Source organism: Trematomus bernacchii, unplaced genomic scaffold (genome assembly GCF_902827165.1).
Source record: "Trematomus bernacchii unplaced genomic scaffold, fTreBer1.1, whole genome shotgun sequence".
NCBI classification, from domain to species: Eukaryota; Metazoa; Chordata; class Actinopteri; order Perciformes; family Nototheniidae; genus Trematomus; species Trematomus bernacchii.
In genome coordinates, this window is record NW_022987654.1 from 3,050,963 (window position 1) to 3,076,312 (window position 25,350).

Below are 25,350 nucleotides of genomic sequence, written 5' to 3' on the forward strand. Positions count from 1 at the left end.
ATCCGTTACAGATGCACGAGTGACTCACCCTGCAGACGAAGCATTCAGGGTGCCAGAGTGAGTTGAGGGCAGAGATGTAGTTTTCCAGGATGGCACGGGTACAGCCTCCACATTTAGGGGCAAACATGTCAAAGTAGTCCTTCCTGCAGTACGCCTTCCCATCCTTCTCATGGAAACCTAGAGGGCAGCAAAGACTCAGTGATTCACTCTGCATGCTTCTTTTGGTTAATGAAAACTCAACATTGTTCTTTTTTTCTACACAAGCCAGGTGTTGTGTTATTAATTCATGAGCAGTTGGTACCTTCGGGTCCGAAAAAAGCTCCGCACTGGGCGCAGAAGAAGTGCTCTGGATGCCAAGTCTTGTCCAAAGCTGTCACTACTCTCTGTAAAACAAAAGAGAACCAAATGGTAGATCATTAAATGTCTGCTTAAAAACGGTGCCTCATAAACATCTGGGGGGAAAGGTAGTTCCTTTTCGCGCTTTAAAAGAAAGTCAGGCCGTCAGTATATACATTTATGTATTTAATTATGGGAGTATCTAACACATGAGAGCCAGAGGCCAGGAGGGGGCAGACGAAGTCTACAGAGGCAGTGTGGGCGGTGCTGGAATGCTAGGACTGTTACTTCATGTTTTCCAGGCCTGATAGCATTTCTCCGCAGCTTCACCTAGAAGAACATTGTCTGTGTAACAACACATTTTAAAACATCCACAGCTGCCAAGTTTATTTCAGCAGGACAATAATTACTAACTGTAATCCACATGTGAATTAGCTTTGCCACCAGGGGTCGCAGTGTTGGAAAAGAGGCGTTTTTCTTTTAGGGAGGGCAAGCTTCAAAAATCATTTTCTGCACAAATAGATCCAAAACCAATACATTGAGAATATCCAAACAGACTTCTATATTCTAAATGTAGTGGTTTCCTTAGACCTCTAAATGATACAATACCACCTTCAACACTGATAATCATTGAAAAACCAAGGTTTGAATGTAAAATATTCTGAGTTGAAGAAAGAGAAAAGTACTGAAAGGGAAGTACACCGTTTCTCATTATGACCTCTCCCCAGGTCCCAATGTTCACTGTCTACTTCCCTTAGAGTACCTCTAGCACTGCGTGTGGTTTGTGTGTGTGTGTCTGAATAAAAGGCCAAATCTCCCAATGGGCGTGTGTCACTATGAAGATAAGACTGAGTGCTGACAAGCGAGAGAGGCCTAGCAGGCAGTGAGGAAGACATAAGAGGAAGTCAATTTGCATGCACACGGCTACTAGAAGTCCCTTCACTCCTATTGCCTTAAGGATTGTGTGTGTATGTGTGTGTGTGCCTGTCTAATCAACTCTCAATGATGAGAAATAAGGGGAATTCCCGACATGTAATGATTTTTCCAGCATGGCCTTAATCCATTAAATTATGAATAAATAAATATCATTATCCATCCATCCATGGTGTGTGTATGTGTGTGTGTATGTGTGCGTGTTAATGTATGCATTACTAACATCCAGTATGGGTCCATTACAGTAGTGGCATCGTGGTGAGAACAAGTGGTGGTAGTCTTTCTCACAGTATGGCTGTCCCTCACGCTCAAAGAAGTTCCTGGAGCCGATCTCATCCTGGCAGTGGGTGCACACAAAGTGCTCGGGGTGCCACGTCCTGCCCATGGCAGTCACCACCTGGTGTGGGGACACAGTGCATTAAATTAAAATGAGCGACTGAAGAAAGGCCTTGCTCAGCAGCCTCGCCAGCAAAAACCAAAGAGGATATTTCAAACAGCAGCAGGTAGAGATCTCATAACGCCATGTTTAAAAGATGAACATTATATATTATGTATATCAAATAATCCCAGTGTATTTCAGTTGGATTATGATTCACAGAAAGAATATTTTTACTCTTCTAAGTCTCAAAGTAACTTCTGTTTCTATATTGCTCCATTTATTGGTTGCCATTAGTAAGTAAGAGCTCAAATATTGATAGATTGACTGGTTTGGACCTTGAGCAATCGGCCCAGTCTGAGATACTTGCAACATGAGACAACACCCTACAGCCCATCAGACGTGTGCAAACACATCTGAAAGTCAATTATTTTCACCACATTATTAACAGAAAGAAGCAATGATGGTGTTTTACAAGCATATTCTAAATTATGATATCTTTGGAAAGGGTGCGTGTATACTAGCGCTGTGCGATTATGGCAAAAATCATAATCAGGATTATTTTGGTCAATAATTGATATCACGATTATTAAATACGATTATTCATTGACTTTGAAAACATCCATTTATTGCACTTTTAAACAAATACAAATAATAATTTGAACAGTATCTTTTTAACTGTTGATTTCCCTGAGCGTATAATTCAACTGAAAAACCAATACAAAAATAAATTAAATAAATGATACATTTACATTTTTTAAATAAATAATATCAAATAATAATAAATACAAATATTTTGGAGCGCACTTCAACAAGCTACTAAACATATATAAATATGATTAATACAAATACATTTGATCAAATATGTTGCAGTGCACTGTCACAACCTAGCAAAGCAAGATAATCGGTTTTTTCGATTATGTTTTTTTCGTAATTGTGGCAGGCTAAAATCGTAATTTCGATTAAAATACGATTAATTGCACAGCCCTAGTGTATACCACAGAAATCATGTGTGTACATAAGGGCTGCATGATTTGAAAAATATATTTTGACTGACATTGCAAAAGGGATATGACTCATAGTATTGGAGGGATTGATCATGTTTGAATGATATCAATATATTGATAGTAATAATAGTGTTATTTCTGAAGAAGATTTGTACCACGAAAAAATGTTGTTTATTCTGTAGGCCGGGATATATCTGCAGCTTCACAATACTTCATTCATAATGGTATTAAACACTTTATTATTCTTTAACAAATATTGTGTAACCTGCAATTTTAATATTGCACTAGTACATAATATTGCGACTTCGTTACACACCTAGTATAAATGTATCTTAAAGCATGCAAGTTTAAATTCAGTATGTGCTACAGTTGAAATCTTTATTATTTGTGTATGATTCAGTAGTATCTTTACCTGTCCAACGATGGGTTTCTTGCAGGCTCCGCAGACACCTTTAGCCACCGTCTGGACCCCGAGTCTGTTGAGGTCGGACTGCAGGCTTCCCAGCATGTTGTCCAGCTTGTTGGCCGGTTTGGGGGGACCGGTAGGAGAGGTCTTTCCCTGGGACTGGATCTGACGAAGATAAAAGACCAAAGTGGCTTCAATATACCGTTCTCATTCTTTGGATGACCATTTTTTTGACTTACCTTGATGTAACATTAAATAATTTTGTTAACCTAATATAATTGATGTAAGTGTCTTTTTAATTGTTCCTTACAATGGTCTCTCCCTGGATTTCTGGTAGTGAACAATCTAAATGCTCGTTAGCTGTCTCCTCTTTCTCGATGACCGACAGAAAAAACGAATATAAGCCATGGACATATGAACTAGGACCAACTATGTTCTCATCAATCCTAATCCATGTTTGCAGGCTTTGATGATGACTCTTGTATATCAAAATGGTGTGTGTGAATGTCTGTCCGGCTACTGTAATGTAAGCAAACAGACCTTCTCAGATGGTGTGGTTATTGGAGCTTCATGACTCTGACATTCCACTGAGGGAAAAAATAGCACCTCTGCTCCATGTATTCTCCCTCACACACACACACACATAAAATAGACAGGCATCTCAAGCCTTCAACATGAAGGTAATTATACTCAATCATATCAATCGCCTGCTCTACAAGTCTACAACAGAACAAGAAAGACTCTATGGATTCTAAAAGAGGGGATGGTGCATGGCATTCAACTTCAACATGCTGGAATCTAACCGAGTGGGACCTGTTGACGGAAGTCCTTGTGGGAGCGGCTATAATTGTGTAGGTAACATGTGCTAGATTAGGTTTCAGTTGCACTGCGAGTCTACCATTCCTGCGCATGGCCGGACCGTTAGTGTAACAGGAACACGGGTTACACTCTTCTCGCCTTTAAGCTCTTAAAATCTCCTCTCGACTCTGAACACACAGACCGTGGCGCCGTCAGATGTCAGAAATAAAAAGTATCTCAGTCTCCTCTAAATGTCAGCACCTCTCATAACCAGGACTGACCGGATTTCAGACAAAGCTTTACAGAGGCTACCTGTCGGCATGAATGGAAACCCAGCCAATGAGCTGGGGAGTTATTTAGTTCACATAAATATAACTGCAACTGGATATTTGAACTAATTGACGCACAACATGTCTGAGTGAGACAACTTCAAGTTTAGAAAAAGGTCAGAAAAGAGGAAGAGGAAGAAATGTGATCCGTGCCTGCATTGGTGGAAAGATCGGGTCGTACTCGGTCTGACAACCCACTGATACAAAGACCTTGGGAGGCGGTGGTGGTGTCACAGGCTTGGGAGGGGGGCTAGGTGATGGAGGGGGCTGGACAGGGGGGGGTGTGGGCTCCCTGGGGGGGGGGAGTGGGCTCCTTCGGGGGAGGAGTGGGCTCCCTGGGGGGAGGAGGGGTGGGCTCTCGTGGAGGGGGAGGAGGGGTGGGTTCTCGTGGAGGGGGAGGAGGGGTGGGTTCTCGTGGAGGGGGAGGCGGGGTGGGTTCTCGTGGAGGGGGAGGGGTTGGAGGGGGAGGAGGTGGTGGAGGAGTCTGCTTGACTGGGGGTAACTTTTTTGGCGCAGGGGGAGATTGCGGAGGGGGGATAACTTTTCTCTGAGGGGCAGGTGATTCTGGAGGGATGATGATCTGGGGGCAAGAAGGAAACGGCAAAGACAGGAGAGCAAACAGATGACAAACAAAAACAGGGGTCAGAATGAGGAAAAAGAAATGGTGATAGAAACAAAATGTGCACGTTTATTGTTTTAAATGTGAGCCAATGACAAATACAATATATATGTGATTAATTATCATATATATTAAATATGTCTGATAGATTGACCATAGTCCCGAAAACTATCATTACGAACTCTTGGTCTCACTTAGTAGCACGAAATAGCACTGACTCCTGCTGTGCCCCTCTAATGTCTACCTTATCCACAGATGGCTGGCCCCTTTCTTCTCGTGTTCGCTGTGGGTTGGACATGACGATGACTCCCTCTGTCCTCCAATCATCCGGCTGTTGTTTACGCTTGCGCTCCACTTTCCCACACCCCAGTTTCCCCTGCAGTTCCATAATGAGTCGATCTTGCGAGTTGCTCTTATTCACAATGACCGGCCCCATTTTACGCCGTAACATTGCCTCCCTGAACATTGGATGCACATTGGAGGTCTCCTTGGTGCGCCGGATAACGTTCTTCAGCTGGAGAATAGATGATACAAAGGAGGTGTGGTCGTGCAATTTAAGTCCATGTTGGGTCACAAACATAAGCACGACAGGCCCAGCCAAGGAGGTCTCATTCAGGTGGCAAAAACGCTCAAGCAGTGGCTTTTAGAACATACTTTTGGCGAAATGTTCTGGAGATTCTGTCAGGCACTCCACTCTTGTCAGTGTATCCTATCAAATGTGCCTGCAGAAGCAAAGCACAGCCTTCCATTACACTCAAATGTATTCTCTACTGCCAAGTCTACTTAAAAATGTACTGGTTTCCTGGCATGCCATGCTGGATAGCTGAGGGCAAGGCAACATAGGTCTATCACAAAATCTGCATGAACCAAAGCAAGGCCAAATATGACAAAGTTCTTGTATGTTTTTTGATTACATATGCATGTTCTGGGGCATGTCTGCATTTGCAAAAGAGAAAAATATTCAACGTACTTTCTTTGTATTTGCCCCATCAGTGATAAAAAGCGTATTCTTTTGCATCATCCATTGGTTGCACAAACATGACAGGCCAGGCCCTGTGACTAGCACAGCAATGTCGATCCAAGCAAGTAGGGGCGTGCGAAAACATCCTTTCGGCAAAGCTTTCGACATCAGCCAAAAGTAGGGAGATTTCTCCCTCAAGCCATCTTGTAATTGCTATGCAATGGCACCACATGCATCACGCCACATAGATCAGGGAAATTTCTCTTCAACAAGAAACTTCATCAAGTTTTTGTAACTGTGCACAGCTCCTTGAGTAATTACAGGAGCTGCTCTCCCAAAATAAGCTTATTTTGGCAACCATGAGATCAAGCTGCTTGAACAATTATCTAACACAGCCATTCCTCCATTATTGTCACAGTTAATTAAAATCTCAGGCCACATGACCAAATAATAGAAAGACCACATGGGGAGCTAATGCCTCTAAAGCTTATTGCCAGCAGCTTATTTTGGGAGAGACAAGTTGAGCGTCCTACTTGGCCAGAAGCAGATAGTCGCTCGACTGCAGAGGGCTGCTGTGTCGGAAGCTCCAGCGTTGCATCTGGTGTCCCGGGGCAGGTGGAGGGGGTGGGGCACTCATCCATCCAGCTGGACTCAGTCATGGGTGTGAGGGTTCCCTCTCGGCTGTAATCAGTGTAACTCCCCTCTTCCTCCTCCCAAGATCTGTCATCATCTCCGGACATAGAGGAAGCAGGTGGCTGGTTCTCACTCAACTGGTTGGAGTTGGAGGCCAAGAGTTTGTCTAAAGCCTCATCTAAGAAAGGCTCCCGACATGGCCATGATAAACCCAGTGTTTCACCTCCCTGCTTTTCTCTAGGAGGGGCAGACGGCTTATTTGATGGTACAGCAGCAAGTGGAACTGGTGAAGCTCTGGGACTGTTAGTGTCTGTAACTGTGTAATGTTTTCTGATAACTTGAGCAGGACTTTTTGGAACTGTCCCTGGACTTGTAAGCCCTGGGAGCATTATTGGGGAAGCACTCATTGGCAATGTTTCAGGACTATAACTCTTGGGCACACTAGAGATATTAGGGACAGTCACAGGACTTGAAATCTTTGGAACTGGACTTGAAAGTCTTGGGATTGACAATGGACTTGCGCTATTGGGAACTGTTTCTGGACTAGCACTCTTTGGGATAGTTAAAGGACTGGAGATATTACGGACTGTTACTGGACTCGCACATCTTGGAACTGGACTTGAAAGCCTTGTAACTGGGACCGGACTATGAATTCTAGGAGCTGGACTGTAACTTTTAGGGATTGGGCTTGTGTTATTGTACAACTGACTTGGACTGGAGCATTTAAGATCTGGTGGACTAGGACTCTTGGCTGTTAGGATGGGACTAGGGTTTTTAGACCAACTAACAGGACTAGGGCTGTTAGAAACAATTACTGGACTGAAGCTCCTTGCAGTGGGTACTGGACTGGAACTTTTGCCAAAAGTACCTGGGCTATAGCTCTTTTCAAGTGAATTTGAGATGTTACTAGTGCTGGTTGTCGACACTTGTACAGGGCTGTTGACTTCAGCTTCACTAGCAGGATATGTTTTACTACACATACTGAGGCTCTCCACATACGAGAACTCAGAGGTGACACTATCACCATTATCTATCTGTTGGATCTCTGAGTACTGAAGGCTCTTGGACGATGAAATGACTACAGTGGAACCAGCTGAAGATTTAGAGGTTGAACAACCATCTTCATGTATATGAAGTTCAAATGGAATAGGGGTAGAGGAGGGAGTAGAGCAGCTAGAAGGTAGAGTAGTATCCACTGAGCCGATGTTGGGATTTATAGATGGGGACATTTCTGGTGAACCAGTTAAAAATGAAAATGAAGCATCTCCAGCCTCTTGATTCACGGATGACTGAGAACCAGACTAGATTCGGTGCAATGATGTGATGTTTGCAACGTACAAACAAAGACAAGACATTTACAATGGTAGAGAACAGAGAGAGACAGTGGGAAAAACAAATTGAGAATGAAGAAGATGAACAGAAAAGTTGTCTTATATACAAAGCCAAGAAGGGTCGGAGTTCTCGCAATGGTCTTCAAATAAATACCTAAAAATTAACTTAATGAAAAATATAAAACCTTGTTTCAGCTCATAAATGATATTTTGCCGTCAGACATGAAGGGCCTGTACACAATCAGTCAAAATCTAAATAATTACTAGAATTAACACAGTATGAAAAAAGTTAAGATTATTACTATGTGTAAATGGGATTTAACGGTAAATTGTATTAGATTGCATTAAGCTATGTTGTCAACAAAAATATGTTACTTATGCAGTGTCAACCACACAACTTCCTCTATCAATGCAAGCTTTCAATTTGCACACTAGTCCAGAAAATGTAGTACAACACAAAGCTGAATATATTCATAAGTATTGTTTTGGTCAATTTCCAGTCGGTAACCGAAGAAGGGCAGGTTAAAAATAGGAAGTAGTTGTTATTTTCCTTAATTGATGTAAATAACAGTTCCAGCTACTACATCCAGGCCATTGTAAGGTTTACAGGTCTATGTGAAATCTAAGGAAACAGTAATACAGCAGAGTATCATTTATATTTCAATTGTAAAACATTGCCAGCAGCAGCATCTATTTCACATTACAAATGCAAAAATAAGGAAAAGACACTGAATACATTTGATCCTAGATCCAACTGTTTTGCATTTCCCCAAAAATCTGCAGAGCAGTTTCTAAACAGTTGCAACCAAAAATAAACATCCTCCTTCCAGAATGCAAACCCTGGTGACACACAATCTACCCACTAGCACACTCACATTGCTTTGGACTTTGAAGTCAGACAGGGAGGCCATTAGCTCATCCAGCTCTCGTGTGGCAGAGGACGCAGACATTCTGGCTTGTTGCTGAGCTGGTGTTTCCTCTTGTCCATCTGTTAGTTCTTCTGACACAACCAACGGTGTGGGACTAAAAACAGAAAGAATACAATCAACTAAATCCTTTCACATTACATTTGACTACGTATGCCCAATTTTAACAGCTGCATGCAGGGCACCAATCTATATGTTTCTTTATCAATTTCTCGCTTACATTGGAGAGGGCACAGAACTTTCCAGCTCATCCAGAAGGCTCTCTACACTTGGTCGTACATCCTCTATTCCCCGAGCTAGCACACTGCGCTTTGGCTTCTCCAGCACAGGGGGACCAGCCTTGCCCGCAGTAGAGACTCCGTTCTCCTGGACATGGTGGATGACGCTGCTGGCAGGCAGTGGGGGAGCTGCTTCTTCTATTGAAGAATAAATGCTTAATTAATTACCATCATCTAGAGTGCATAGTTTATCTGTGGTTTTGTTTAAAGGTCCCCCATTATACTGTTTTACATCAATATATTATAGGTCTCAGATATATACAAAACATGTCTCTGAATTGTTTGGCTCGAAATACCAAACAGATCATTGTAGCATCCCATAATCCCCTCTGTTTCAGCCCTGTTTCAAAAGTGCTGATTCTCTGTCTGTTACTTTAGATGAAAATAAGGAGCCACGCCCCACGCCCCTCTGAGAGATATTTGGTTAAAAAGAACACAATGGTGCTCTAGGAGGAGATTCAGGTGATAAGGTGTGGGGGGGGGGGGGTTACCTTGGTTGGTTATTGGTGATTGGCTAATGGTTACACAAGCCAAAAAATCGTTATGACATCATAAAGTGGCCAAAATCTGATCAGCTAATTTTCAGACAGGTTTTTATATAAATGGATCAGGACAAAAAGGGAGAGAATCTTTTTTCCTGAAACTTTCAGAATCTCTTTACACAGAGGGGACACATGCTTATGTATAAAAGACATGAAAAAGTGGATTTTGCATAATAGGTGACCTTTAAGCCAAAAACACTCAAATACATGCCTGTGTAACAGCACAACATTTGAGAGATTTTCTTTTTGAAAATGTAAGTGATCTCTTGTGTACCTTCGGTGGGGAAGGCAGGGGTGCTTTGCTGGACAGCGTTGAGCTCCAACAGCAGGCGGTCCAGTTCAGACAGGTTGCTGCCCAAGGATGAGTTCATGGCACCAGCTGATGAGTCACTATTCTTCTGCTTATTAGGGAAGCTGTACAGAGAGAGGAACCAATATTTATCATACACTGAGCTATGGACAGAGTGATGCTATATTTTGACATCATTTGTAAAATGTCTCTGGCTCAAAATCCAAGTATAGTTTAATGATGCTGTGTGTTGAATAGAAACAATATGTTCTACCTATTTATGACCTCTCTATAATTAGACAAATATGTTGGAGGTTTTTCATAAACATGCTTCCAGTTAAAGTTAATTATATTTTCAAAGAGTTTTCCAATTTACTGTTGTTTAAAGCCTGTCTATTCAAATAACACGAATCCAAGTCATACCTGTATACGTGGTCCTCTTCACCGATTGTTTGAGTTGGACTGCCGCTATCTCTAGACCAGGGACTTCTCTGGGCTGAGCTGAAGGACTGAAGAGAGGAAATGAAGGTTTAAGTTAATTAAACAATGTTTTTAAGTTTATAATGTGTTTTATCCCTGACATGTATGTGAGCATTTACCTCTGTTTCATCAACTCCGTTTAGTTCAGAGGGAGTGGTTGGGATTTGGGGTGGAGAGGAGAGGTCTTGCTGGCTCTGACCCCCAACAGGGAAGGAGTAGGCTGTCTCGTCAGACAGAAAGAGCGGACGCTTGGAAATGTGGGATGTTGTGGACTCAAGGTCCGCCAACAAAGCATCTGCGGAGATACAAAAAAAATTGTATAGTTATAATTACAGATAGTTATTTTCCCAGACAGGGTTGAAAGAAAGTATAGCGCTGCAAAAACTCATCATCATTAGTTTCTGTTTGCGTACAGGAAAAAATTATTACAGCATGTTACGCAATTGGTCAACAGCCCATTAGCACTGACATCAGGGGAGGTGGAGTTGTAAACGTTGAATCATGCAGACTGTCATAGCCACTCCTTTGGTTACTCATTGACCCTTGTTTGCCTGGAGTCTTAAATCCAAGAGACGCTGTCTGCAACCAGGTTTACGTGCTTATATTTACCATCAACACCACACCAGCTAACATCACTGCATGAAGGGGTCATTTGGTATTCCGAGATGAACCCGGGCCAAGACAACAAATACTAATTTAGCAGTCCTAACCAGCAGGTAGAAGGACACATAACATTATACAGGATTTAATGAAGAGAGCAGACTGTATTACTGAATGCTTGGGCTTATTTTAGCGCGCTCACTCCCCACAGCAGTGTTTAGTTTCTCTTGTAGAATTTCACAAGTCAAAAAAATTAAAAAAAAAAAAAAGTTAAACAAACTTACGCTAACAAGACATTTATTTTATGAATAAACTATTTGTATCAAATATATGCAATTTCACATTTTATTATTAAACCAAGATATTTGAGGCTATTAAAGACCATGGGGTTGTCAAAAATAAAGTCCCTACACTAATGTATATTTCTAGACAAAAACAAATAAACCATAGTTGGTAAAAGCAAATGTAGAGCACAAGTACCACTTGTAAGTATACCACTTATTGTAAGTCGCTTTGGATAAAAGCGTCAGCTAAATGCAATGTAATGTAAAGTACAATCAAGTTTTATCCCTAATGTTAGAGAGAATTTGTGAAAAGGATTCAAAATATATAATCTATACATAATACTGCAATATTGACAGTATAATAATATGAATATATGGTATTTATATAGCGCTTTTCCTGGGACTGAAAGACGTTTATTACCAAGATGATCCAAATACACACTTCTCCGACATCCTATCCTTAAATAAAGCATAGGGGCAGGAAAGCCAAAAACATAGCCAAAGTCACACGTTTAAGAGACGTACCTTAGAAAACGTTACACCCAGAGAAGTGAAGAGGAGATAAAACTGAGAAAAAAAAGTGCAGGAGGAAGAGGGCAACCCAAACAGACGGTCTGCCAGGCAGGAACTGCCTTCCTTAACTCTACCATCAGCATAAGAGAGCAAGAGACGAATAGGAGGGGTGCAACCAGAGTGCAACTGAGAGCAGAGCAAAGGGTCAGGGTAAAGAGGAGAAGGAGGGGTTAAAAATAATAGCAGCGGGTTAGTTTCACCGCCCTCCGGACACATACACTGCTATGCCAGGTTCGACCTAGCTTCCCTGAGTGCTATAGGATAGGAAACTACTCACACAAATGAAAATAGTCTCTGAGTATGGGGCAGTCCAACTGTTGCAGGCCGAGCACGTTACAGCAGGTGAAGCAGAACGTTGTGAAATGAGGAAAGTTGAACGCAAGCAAAGCTCTTATCAGCAGAGGCATGCCCATCTAAGGGAGTGGTATCACAAAGGTATAAAAAGGTGTATTGGGCCCCTCCTTCCCACTGACAGCCCACTCTTCTTAAGTTACTCATGATGACTCGCACTCTCTTTCACCATGTTTTGATGTTACATAAAATGTAGTCTTTAACTACAACCAGGAACAAATTATAAACATATAATCTCTTTTGCTTTGTCAAGATTCTAAGCACATCATGATTTCTTCAGGGGTACGATTACATTTGTAAGTTGAACCTGATTCTAGGTCAAGCAGAGTATCATCTGTACACTGGACCACCATGTTTCCCAGACTGAGCGGAGACACAGTAGAAGCAGAGCCACATCCACACCAGATCCACTTAACCCAACTTAGCATTAGCATAGTTAGCATGGCGAACATGCCAGTTGACTAGGTTTCACAGCGGAGACTCTGTTAAAAAGCCTGAGCACATTCCTCAGAGCTTCATTATGGACGCAGCACCGCTCACTGTTTACACTACTGCAGCCAGTTCTGTGTGTGTGTGTGTGTCCTCCCCTCTGACTTGGCAGCAAGAACACACCCATTAATGTTAAGAGTCAGAAACAACACCACTGTTGATCTATAAAATGTAACCAAGTATGGTGTATGATAAAACCTACCAATCGAAGATGCTTCAAACCAGCAGACAGACGGGTGCACCTCAACACTGCAGGCTCTACTTCTGATCCAGTAAATGGGGAAGTCAACAATACTGAGAATTTATTCTAAGTGGCTTTCCTGTGTTCAAACTCAGCGGTCAAGACTTCTTCTTTACGTTTCCCCTAATGCAGCTGATTTTATCATCATTGTAAACATTGATATGAATTGTACTTGTTTAGTCTACTAAGTCCTCCATTCATCATTACGGTTTACAAATGAACTAATAGAGAAAATAAAACTGGATAAGACAAGTCCAGACATTGGACTTTAATAAAGTAAAAACGTGCAAACACAAAATACTGCATTTAATAAATGGTGATATCTGAAGGCCTTGGTGTATATCTGTTGTTGATGTCAGAATAAAGTTTTACTGCAGCTGGTGAAGATCTCAGTCAACAGATGTTAGTCCAGATGGTTTACGAAAGAGATGTTAATCAACTTAGTTCTGGATCTGAACTGGCTCTAACCCTGGTTATACAGAATCTGCTGCTCCACAATAGAGTTACGCTAAAACACTATCCCCCGGGCTATATTAAATACAGATTCTGTTGTCTTCTGGGAGATCTGTATCAGCAGAATAAGCCCGCTCATTTCCCTCAACAAAGGTTGGAATAGTACTGCTATTTCCACAATATAGGCTACAACATCAAACTAGAAGCTTGAGGGTCGCCGTTGTGCACTGAACACTGCATGCTAGACATGCTGTAACCCATCCACAAACTACACAAACACACAGAGGTGTGTCAGCCTCCGCTGCCAAGGGAGCATACCGGGACACACAGACTGCAAAGCACAGACTAGTTTTCCAGTGACCAAAAATGGATCTATAGTAAAGTGAGAAACTCATAAGAGACACCCATGTGCTAAATCTTAAAAATGAGCCTTACATAATTTGAATCCTTTGTAAGGAGAAACAAAAACTTCTGGAGATAACTTTATTTGAGCAAATTTAAGTATTTGATTAAAATGTACACAAAAAGGGACTTGTATGAATGAATGTTTGTGTTGTAAGAACAATGTTATACTAAACCCGTATAGACCCAATTTCCTGAGAAGCAGACAGTTGTAACAAAGTGACAGATCTACCCTGCCTACGCACAATAAGATATATGAATTAAACACAGTCCAGCCTCTTTGAACAATGAAAAACAACACCAGGGATCTGCAAGCTTCCATGTCCACGGCACTAAATGTGACATGGCAGAGCACAACTGGGCTCAAACAATGAGGAATGGCGATGGGAGTATCGAGAGAGATAGCGGGTGAATCTAAGTGTGTGTGCGCGTGTAGCCGCGGCAGGCAAATCCTCAGAGGCTGAAATGTGGGTTGACGCAGATTAAGGAGACTCCCTTCCTCCCAGATGAATGGTGTGCATTTTAATTATACGAACGTTGCTCCGCATGGGGCTCATTACAGGAAATACAGATAGAGAGAGAGAGATAAGGGAAAAAGGGACCAGGAAGATTGATGTGGGCAGAAAAAGGAATGAAACATTAGAAGTGAAGGGAGGGGGAGGCAGGAAAAGGAGGTTATGGAAAGGAAACCTTTTGAAGTGTCAAGTTTGTGAACAATAAAGAGAAGGGCAATTGTTGGATCAGCAGTTATATTGCAACCTTTCATAGTAAGAAATCTTCATAAAATATAAATAAATGAGCTAAGCAATTCTGGAGCACTACTTTTACTCTTTGAGGTTTGATCAATATCAGTGCTGGACGTCAACAGAAGTTAAGCCTCCATTATCCCTGACAGGACATCCTGCCTGCTTGACAGCACACACACTGCTTAAGGCCCTATCAGTGCTGCTGACCATTGCATACAAATGAATCAATGCCGTCTTCTACTCAACACATCTCTTGTTTATTCAGCTGGTTCATTTAAGGGAATGGACCTCATCGAATGAATGTATCAAAACACAACCTTTAAAAACCTGCAGGGGGTGGCGTCGAGCCGTGTGTGAGAGCCGAGCACACCCGTGGCTTATTTCTTTGCTCTGAGGGCTGGTATACAGAGCAGGCTTTATCAGTGAGTTTCATAAATGCCAAGGCATTTCCTGAGATATGCGCTTACACTAAAGGGAAACTAACAAGATGAACATCAGCCCCACGTTTCTGTCTGCGCAGCACCGTTACCTGTGTTCTCTGACCTCCTTTCTGCATCCGCCTCTACCTCCATTCCTTTAATTTCTTCCCTCTGAATCTGACGTGTTGCAAGGTGCACGTCGGCTGATATGAATTCCTAACGTGCCACAGCTCGTCTTCAAAATATGAGAGAAAAAGCAAGAGGCGGAGATGAATGCGAGGCACACACTCTGAACAAGATAGTGTGATAAGACAGACAAGGACAGATGAGTGAAAAGAAAAATGTCAGCTGTTAGACAAAGAGATTTTGTACATAATCTGGTTTTGGAAAACAAACAAGGAAAAACAATCTGTGTTGTACGAAACAACCGAGTCTGTGAGTGTGGGTCGACGAGTGTGACAGCCTTTCATGTTCTGTTGTCTGAGACATGGCCTTTCATTGTGACATGAGCTGACCGAGCAGCGCAGAGATGATGAATCCTCCTCTTAGCTTCTACCAGAAGGGAAAAGGATAAGATGGGCACACATCCACTTACACTTTACTCCCCTCTGGGCTTGTGCTAGACAGCAGAAGGCCTGTGTCTGTGTTCATTAGGTGCGCTTCAGCGGGCACTGAAGTGCAAAAATTAAAATCACACACACAGGTGCAACAGTAGAACAACAACAACATTGCACACAGGTGCCTCTCAGCAAGGCTTTAGCCACACACCAGAGACAGACCGAAGCATCCAGCCTCACTATAAATACACAGCAGACACATACAGTAGATGATGGATGGCCATGCCGGGCAGAGCAACAGCAGGACATAACAGACCACCCACCCAGCTTATCCTATGTATTACATTTCATTCGGTTTAATGTCTCTTACATTTCTAAACAGTATAGAGAAGAGCCTGGATGGAGTTTCCTTCTGTTCAGATCAATGAAGCGCTACAGCTACAAAAGCAATTAAACGGAAACGGCACCATAGCTCGCACTTGCAATTAAGTCAGAGAATAAGAGTGCATACACAGCAGCTTGCACTCCACTTATTCAATACAATTACAGCAAAGTTTATTTAGACATGTGCAATCCAACGCTTAAATACAGAACTCAGGCAGCCCAGAATAAGTGTGCCAATTAAGAAAATAAGTCATGCATAATGACCGAATCCTCTGTTAAACAAAGAGGCTTTTTTCTGATGGTACAAACTGATAGCGGTACTAAGAAAATTGTTAAATTATTCTGACCTAAGGTGCAATGCGACAACACGCTGCCATGCATGACAATTTTCAAAAATGAAGACAATGACACTCCTGTCTCTACAGACTAGTTTCCAAAAGGGAAGCAGTACATGATAAATCAACTGTTTACCTGACCAGCAACCAATTGCACACATACCATGTAAGCAACGAGCTGGAAACCAGAGTGAAGTATTTAGCAACCAAAGAGACCAAATTGTCAATCAGGAAGGGGTAGAAACTAAAATCAGAGGTGAAGGCATGTAAATATTGGACTGTACATTAGGGTTCTACATGAATGATGTTGCTATGTATATCTTCTGGATGTGTAAATGAGATGCTGTTGGCTAGCAAATTTGCCATATAAAATTAAAATGTAACTGTTGAGTTGACAGCTTGTCCGATGGCAACAAATCATTCAAAGGAATAGTTTAAGGAAATATGTGCTTTTTTACTATCTTCCCCTAGGTTGTGTGACCTAGGGACTCTTGGTATGTCTGTGTTGAATGTGGGGATTAGCTGAGTTTAGCATGAAGACTGGATGCAGGGCTAAGAGCTAGCATGGCTGTTTATCATTGAAGTAGATTGAGTTGTCCTATTTTTTCAACTTTAGACAGAGCAAGGTTAGCTGTCCCGCCTTTGTTAAGCAAGCTATGATAAGCTAACCACCTCCTGGCTAAGGCTCCATGCTTTTACACAAATACATGAGAAGGTTACCAATCTTTTACTAAACTCTAGGCAAAAAGATTGATTGTCAAAAAATACCATGACTATTTTTTTCATTAAGCTGCAACATAAAAATACACAGAAACACCAACGCTTGTCATAAGACCACAACTTTAAAATGTACATAAATTGCATGCACCCAACCCTTTTCAAATAAGCAGCCGCCCCACACAAGTCACAGTTGAGTTAGCCACGAGCCTGAAACCCTCGTTTCTGTTCATTTCCACCCAGAAAGTAACACCTTTTCAGCTGTGTGTCGAGTCTGCCTGCCCAGAAAGTACGGTAGGTTTGACCTCAATGAATATGTTTAAAAAAGCTGCAGTACAAGGTGAAGCACAGGAAATAAATGCAAATGTCACCACAGATATTCTAAAACCATTATCTGCATCTCTGCAGAGTCTAGGCTTTGGTTCCTAGAAAAGCAACCTTGTGCTTTTACGCTAATTTCAGCTAGCATCTCTTATGCACTGTTAGCTTAAACCTGGATAATGTGAATTTCTGCATAATTTCTTAAATATTATTTATATGTTTTTATAGCCCCCTCAAATGTTCTGCCAGAACATTCTTAATGTTAACCTTAGGTTTCATTAAATTGTTCATTTTTGCAGTATAAAAGCTAAACATACTGACTACTAATTAATATATGACCATTCTAAAGAAAATATCTTTGTATAGTCATTTTCAGTACCACATTGAGGCATTTATGGTTAATAACATAACTCTCCTGTCTGCTTTCAGTCACTTCTGCTCATCAGCCTGACACTTTTATTTGTACCATGTTTTAATCTGATTGCCTTCATTGTGCCTTTTTGTGCTTGTGAGTTGGGTAACCAGGTTGTAATCCTGGCTCCAAACCACTTTCCAAAGGGGAAAATAAACATCTCCTTCACTGAATGATGACATTTGAGCACAATTATTATTAAATGGATGGTTTAGTGTATGTATCCACCTTTATATTTATGGCTATGAGAACTGAAAAGAAAAGTAAGACACGAGTATCCGTTACTAAAACAATACCAGTCAAAAGAAGATAAGACCCTCTCTTCTTGCTGTCTCCCCCTCACCTCCCTCTCTCCTTCCCCACAGAGATAGGCTTACAAAGGAACACAAAGGTAGTTGGTTGGTGGGCGCAAAGCTTTCCTGTGGTTTACACGTCGTCACTGTGGTTATTTTCAGCATCTGTTTGCATGCAACTGTGGTAAAAGCACTTTGAAAATGTTTGAAAAGTACCACGGGTGTATCACAATAGCTCATTTTGGGGCGATTTGCAAACACAAAATATATGGGTTTTAAAAAGGTTCCTCTTGACTGAAAATGATATTCAAACCAAATGCAGACACAACAGAGTCAAAATAAAAAGTTTACCAATTATTTCTGTCTGCATAGAGTCAAGTTTTAAAATGGCAAGTGAGAGTAAACCTTGTGAAATTGAACACACATTTCCATTTATACAAATACCTTATTTAGCACAAATGTCAGATGTCCAATTGTTGAGTGAAAAACTGCTGGAGTATCTGAAGCCACACTACAGGATGACACAATATTCATACAAACTGAGGACTCTTATCTACAAAGCCGCATGGAAGGAGTTTTTGATTTTGCAATAACACATTATGATTTAAAAGATTGCACACCCTTGCAAAACAATGAAAACATTTTTTTTTTATGTCAACTTCACTATATTCCGTTGCCTGCTAAAACAAAAGTCCCATGATAGATGCTTGTAAAGTGGTATTGAATTAAATGTTTATGACTTTATCAAATGAATAGTGTCTTAGTCAATTCATACCAAAGATGCACAATTACAATTAATGCTCCTGCTAATTATTAGTCTGGACTTTGGAGATTTCAACTAGATTACTTTTTTCCCCTTCCCATAATCAGTTCTGTCTGGTTCTGTGTTTTCTGGGTTGAAGGAGGTCACGGCTCCAGAAACAAGCTGCTCTTTGTCCCCCTGCGGCAGAATAAGGACCGAGAGAAGAGGATGGAGAGGAGGGCTTGTGAGGTCTGCAAAGCAGGCCAAATCATTCCACTGGAAAACAGTAAGCTTGGCGCGGGTGCCACAACACACATACTGTATGTGTGTGTGTGTGAAAGTCTGTGTGTGTTTGTGAACTCTTGTTAAGCCAACACTCATATAAACCTGTGGAGTAGTAATCCTGACCTAAGCATCACTGACGCTGTCATTAACCCAAGTGCAGGGATTCCTGAATGATCCTCTTTAACAAGCCAGATGCTGATAGTTAATCCAACTAAATCACAAGCAACATCAAACACACACAATATCATGCTCACTTTCCCTTACATTCGCACAATCACTTGTCCCCCTCCAACTTCCCAATTAATCAAAGGGCTGCATTGTGGTGGCTTTATATCTGAAATAGGGCAGTAGCAGCGGTGTGTTTGGGGTTATTTAAACTCGTGCCAAGGCTGGAGCAAACCTGCTGGGCACAAATCCATTTCCTAATAAAACAGCGATGTGTTATCTCAGCCTGTAGCCACAGCAACCATACAGCCTCTTAGGAAAATGACATTTAGGAGCCAATTAGAGGAAAGCCTGCAAAGCCATGCAGGTGCATTTGAAAGGCCAGCTGACATTTTAAGAGCGCCATTTAATATGACAAATAGGTTTTAATTGAACTAGGGAATATGATCAACATTTCAATTTAGTAACCTTTTGAAACACTGCGTTTGATACCTTTTTGTGCTCTAATTTCTTTCTAATAAAAACATTGTGTCGTATCTTCTATGTCCAGCTGTGATCCTGTTACAGCTGCTTGCATCAGCCCGATCAGCAGCACTGCATCCACCGGCTGTCAGTCGTTGTCAGGGTGTGTTGGGATCAGAATCTCAGCAGGAAACTCAACTCATCAGAGCAAAACAGCAGGATAATGGAGGGCGGGAAACAGCTTATACACATTTATAAGGGCTACAACTAGCAATCATCATAATTATTGATTCATCAGCTGTTTTTTCTTCTTCTTATGTCTATAAAATGCTTTCTCAAATTCCAAGATGTCTTTAAATGTCATGTTTTGTCAGACAAAGGTTTAGTTTAGTTAATATGATATAAAGCAGGAAATCTCCATATTTGAGAATCCCAAAAAACTGAGACATTGAAGATTTACATATCGTAAAAACATCACACATACTATAAAACATGTTAGAACGGCACACTACTGCTTCTTTTGGTCTATTTCCTCGCTGACAATACGCTACATCAAGCTAATGAGCTGTTCCGGTTGCCTGGAAACAAAATGGAAAGACCAAAAGCAAACCATTTTTTTCTGCTTAAATTAAAGGAAGCCACCACAAATAGGACAGGATGAGGCATGTCCACAAGTCGTAATGACTAACGCAATGTCTGTGAACGACAATAAGCTATTCTGTTGGTGAGCAGCAGAGAATCCTCCTGACTGCCACTACAACACAGAGGTCACAAAGGGCACATCCTGTCAGGAAACATAGACAATTAACTGCCCAAAAGAAAAGAGCTCATTGAGCTCAGCTGACAGAAAGCAGGGCAGAGGAACATGACTGGCACATGCAGTAACTAGACTGTACTTTATGACATGCTAGTGTATAATTAAAGCTACACAGATCCTAAACACAGCCAGATTTCGCTTGAATCTCTTTTCAGTCTAAATATATTTCTGACTTGAAAGCCTATTTTCATATGAACCCTGATTCCAAAACCCTCCAGTAGCTGTTAGAATATGGACCCTGCAGGCTGTTGTTATGGTACGCTGGACCCATGAGAGATGACATGACGGTTGGCTGAGTGTAGAGCTGTCGCTGCTTAGTCAGCTCCCCTCTCGGAGCTGTCTGTCCACACCAGCGGCCTGCGATCAGAGGCGTGTTTTGTGTGTCTGTGCATGAGCATACACCATATGTTTCAAAGCCTTGCAGCCTTTTAATTTTAAAGTCAAACAGATGGACAAAGCCTAGAGCAGATACAAGGGATTCTCTCAAGGCTTCCTATGCTACATTGATTTTGTGTGTGATTTATATTCCACTCACAAGAGACTTATCGTCTACTGTAAGCCTGCTCTTTGCTGCATTAAGCTGAGGTTTACTGAAGATGTAATATGCAACGACTTCCCAGTTTTTTTTTTACTCAAGTGAGGAGGAAGTGGACCAAAAGGGGATTTTTGATAAATGGGAACTTCCAAGTTTGGACTGACTTTACACTCAAAAAAAGATTTAGTAGTGCATGGGAACTTGTAGAGATTCATTCAAAAAAAGAGCAGACAAAGATATTCTCAGTTTTAGTCATTAGTTTGGGTCAAGCTAAAAATAAAAAGAGGATACTGCACGTCCCATAATGCAACTAATCAGCTTCTTTTGTCATAAGCAAAGATGAACCATTCACAAGCAACGTATACACTTCCTGTGTCCTAAGTGGGCGTGGTCTTTTGTATTTGTATGAGCATTTATATCCTAACATGACATATTTACACAGCTAAGAAACCCATTACGAAAGTTAGTAAGCTAAGGTGAAAGGTCAGGAGTTTTCAAAGGTTCTGCTTGCTGGCATTTAGTTACTTTTGCGCAGAGCTAGGCTAGCAGGTTACCCCATGTTTCCAGTCTTTATACTAAGCTAAGCAAACTAGCTGCTGGCTGTAGCTCCATGTTTAGTAAACAGTCATGAGAGTGCTTTGAATCTTCTCGCCAAAACAGCAGATAAGCATATTCCCAAATATAAAATGCTTGATTTAGATCTTAATAAAATCAATTGCTAAATCAACTGCTACATTTCCCTCAAATCACAATTGTGGATTCTAATCTAGGGTTAAGATTTCAAACAGATTCCTTTACGACTTTAAATAAATCCCTAGTCGTTATACTGTGTGGACTGTAGAGTTACAGATTCATCACAGCTCGTAAGTCAAACAAAGAAGGAAGGTTGACGATAGCTGAAAACAACAGATTGGCAAAGCTGCACATTGGCCAAGGAGAACTGATATTATACAAACTGTGTCCCTGAGAGAGGGAAAAAAACACCTCAGGCAAAACTGACGTCAACATCACAGTCAACACAATAGAGAATGTAGAGTAAATGTGAGCTGTCTGACGTTTCTTTTGGTGTATAAACAATGAGCCTATATTTAGACTGGGATGAATATCTAGGCTACATCAGATCTCATTTGGAGTAAGTAAAGGACTGCGTCCACGCCCACTCCATGAGTGACATTTCCAACGCTGCAGCTGCTGCGCTGACAGGCCTCTGGGGAATCACTTCACTTCAAATGATTCCACCGAACGACAGTAACACAAATCAGTGAGAGAGTCAGAGAGAAACTGAGCAGTTACCATATTTGCAGACATGAGAAGAAAATACTGAAAGGAACTGCGGACCAAAGTCAGTGAAATGAAGTCAACTTTGGAGGCTGTTTGACATTCATGTCTTGTTGGAGCAGGCCCAGAGCAGTGAAGAAAGGCGCAACGCTTGGCAGCTCTGATAGCTGAGGAGGGAAGGTCAATGAAAGTTTGCCTCAGAACATGCCACGGCATCTTAACTGCACACATTTCTTAAACAAAAGGAGTCACAATTAATATAAATGTCTACCATAAACAAAGAAAGATCCAGTTTCTAATACAGATTTTCCTTAATGACTGGAGTTAAAAACCTGATAATTTCAGGCGATAAAGCTTTAAAATCTGCCCTGATCCAAATCTTCCTAAAGGCTAATCTGCTGTGCTGCACACCCCGCCAGCTTTAAAATGTCAATAGATTGCAGCTGCAGCTTCCTATGTGGTTCGCCACAGGAATGGTGGGGAGTGGGGAGAGAGAGGGTGGGGCAGTGCAGTGTTTAAGGAGGATACATTTTGGCTGAGGCCCAATCCCTGCATGTGGGCCTGATCCCCCCCGACGCCCTGCCTGCGCTGGTCTGCTCCCATGGCTGGATGTGCAGGAAGCATTGGGTTAAAGCAAACTGAGAGGGCATATGTGCGGATCACAGAAAAGCCGCTTTGAGGGAAGAAGCAAACAGACTCAGACTCACTGCTACCGTGTCATTAGTGTTATTGTAAGACTGTTTGAAATGTCAAGAACATACTTCCCCCACAGTAGGACCATTCTGATATCACTTACTCACCACGTGTTGAATTTAAGTAAATAAGGGCTGCGTTATTCATTTACAGCATTATCTTAATACTTCCCTAACAGATGCTTTTTCCCTTAAACCATGTCATTTTAATACACTTTCTGCTTATACAGTCTCACACTTATGTAAGCACACTACTCTTCTGTAGAAGCCTATATGATTTAAGAGTTGGTAAAATAACGTTTAGATGTAGTTTTGCTGTTGTTAAAAGCGGCCACCATTTACTTAAATTCATCTACATCATCTATGTTTTTTTATTCTTTGTTCATCGTGGAGGCATGGGTTGAAAAACACGTTTTCTTCTAGTATTTAAAGTAAAACGGGTGAATAATTGATCAAAATGATCATCTTGTGGGAGAGGTATTCCTTTAACAATAAAAGTAATGGGAAGGGGAAACGAGAGATTAAGAGTCAGTTGGTGGAAGGTTTCTAGGTGCTGCTGCTGTCTCAGCGCAGGAGAAAAAGGACTCTTCTGCTAAAAATACATGTAGTGGGCTCTGAGGAGGATGCCTCCCCATACTGCCTCACTTCAGCTCTTTAGGAGGTAAGGAAGATTACATTTAAACAATTCTAAACATCCTTTTTGATAAACAGACAGGAAAAGGACTCTGATCCCAACATCACCCATACAATCTAGAGGACAACATTGGACAGAAGTTTTCTGTAGCCAACATTTGTACTAAGCGCGTTTGCCATAGTTTTTACAGGTGTCTGCTAAAACGATGACAGAATTTACAACCCTGTGACATGATAATTACACTGGGTTGTGTAACACTCTTTTTTAGGCAGCTACTTTAAGGAAAGCCCTTCACCCACGTAAGCTGAGAAGGTATCCATAAATATTGACTGGATATAGAATGACCAATGGTACATTCTCACCACCAACGTGTCAACCAGAGAGCAAGGTTTGGCCCTAACTAGATCCATGTGAACTGAAATGTGATTTCTTTTTTAAGGAACTGAGAAAGTTCAACGAGCTTTGACCTGCCTGGAACAGGTAAAGTAAATGTTCAGTTCATAGAGAAGTATGTATAATGTAGTGCTTTCTATTCATTTTCTTGTATTTCGTTATTATACTTCGTGTTTCCAGCATTGAGAGTTGTAGGCAAATATAAAATGTTCTATGCACTGGGATACTTGTTTTTAACTGTGCATACATGCATATAGCTTAAGGGGAACACTTTTTGGGGCAGCTTTTGTGAGACATTTCTCACCTTTGACTTTATAAATGCATTCCGGTGTTTTTTTTTTAGCATCCAATGAACTTGACTCCTTCAATGCATTTCCCCTGAATGTCCTGCTGCACTTAACCTTACAGTTGCCAGGGTAAAATTAAAAACCTTGTAAACAGAAAATGATGTGCAGTCAATGCTTGTAAATGAATAGAAAAGATAACTGATCCTGGTCGCAGCACTATGCAAGCGTTGTTACTTCAGTGTTTTCCTTTTGATTTGAATTATTAGGTTTGGTTTTAATAGGACCACTATGTGCAATGACAGGCTTAAAAAAATGGGTGTGTTTGGTTCAGAGCAAGGATTTTTTAAATACTAAACATTTAGCAGGGTGAACTGTCACAGAGGGAGAGCCAGGATTGTGTGAGCACCAAGAACATTGTGCCGAGCTCTACACAGCCTCCCTGTCACAACAAGCTGCCCTCAGGCTTTACATTTTCTGCTGTCATCAATTGTGCCATAATTCACTGAGTTAATGCAGGCAGAAAGACAGCAAAGCTCTCCTGGAATCATCTGCCTCTTCATATTGCGCTGGTGTGACAATCAGTTGAAATGAGGGCACAATTCGACCTGAAATCTGCTGCAATGGGCTTCAAATGGGCAATTCTGACTTTTCAGGGACCTGAACAACTCTCTGAGTCTGAACTATGACTGTTTGATGTTTTTTTAATGACTGAAGCCAGCTGTTACCATCTCACCTGCAGTAAAGGCAGTTATGTAAGCCTGCCATTTCCCAGGAGGGGCTCACTAGGTCAGTGTCTCATCAAATGCAAGCTGACCTGTGGGCTAATTTACACAATTCCGCTGGATTGGCGCATGAAAAAAGTTAGAGGAAGCATGCAGTAGCATATCATGCCTGGTTAAGTGATGTGGAGGAATTGTGGGAGAAATAACTCGCCACGAAACAATGAAAACGCACCGACCACAGCACCACGTCCGCTCAAACACGGTTTATTTTACATTACAAATCCCAAGTAATGTTAATTGTTAATTATCGCCCAAATCCAGGGCTTCCTGTCCGCACGAGGGGCCTTTCTGGGCTCCTCGCGCTGAGCTGAACCAGGATAACTTAACCTACCTGGATTCACACACGAGTCAAACATACAACTGTAAAGAGTTTCTTGGAAAAACCCTCCCTTAGGTTGAATACACAGCTATCGCCCGCATTGTGTGTCTGCGCAAACAATACACACTCAGGCGCTGG

At 41.5% G+C, this 25,350-nt stretch overlaps 1 protein-coding gene across 4 annotated transcripts in view; it reads right to left on the minus strand.

The window, feature by feature from the left end:
* pxna (paxillin a) overlaps positions 1-25,350 on the minus strand; it is a 28,263-nt gene that overhangs the window by 2,653 nt on the left and 260 nt on the right. Inside the window, exons 1-10 of one of the 4 annotated variants that reach the window (XM_034134956.1) lie at positions 12,744-12,762; positions 10,364-10,539; positions 10,188-10,273; positions 9,750-9,889; positions 8,876-9,071; positions 8,605-8,752; positions 3,065-3,223; positions 1,493-1,666; positions 302-383; positions 29-177 (exon numbers count right to left, since the gene is read on the minus strand). In XM_034134956.1, the coding sequence (XP_033990847.1) occupies positions 29-177; positions 302-383; positions 1,493-1,666; positions 3,065-3,223; positions 8,605-8,752; positions 8,876-9,071; positions 9,750-9,846 (1,005 nt within the window). In that variant the 5' untranslated portion in view covers positions 9,847-9,889; positions 10,188-10,273; positions 10,364-10,539; positions 12,744-12,762. Of the gene's footprint in view, positions 1-28; positions 178-301; positions 384-1,492; positions 1,667-3,064; positions 3,224-8,604; positions 8,753-8,875; positions 9,072-9,749; positions 9,890-10,187; positions 10,274-10,363; positions 10,540-11,653; positions 11,783-11,978; positions 11,998-12,743; positions 12,763-25,350 lie in introns of those variants that run through there. The other 3 variants (XM_034134955.1, XM_034134954.1, XM_034134953.1) reach the window with 3 other exon arrangements.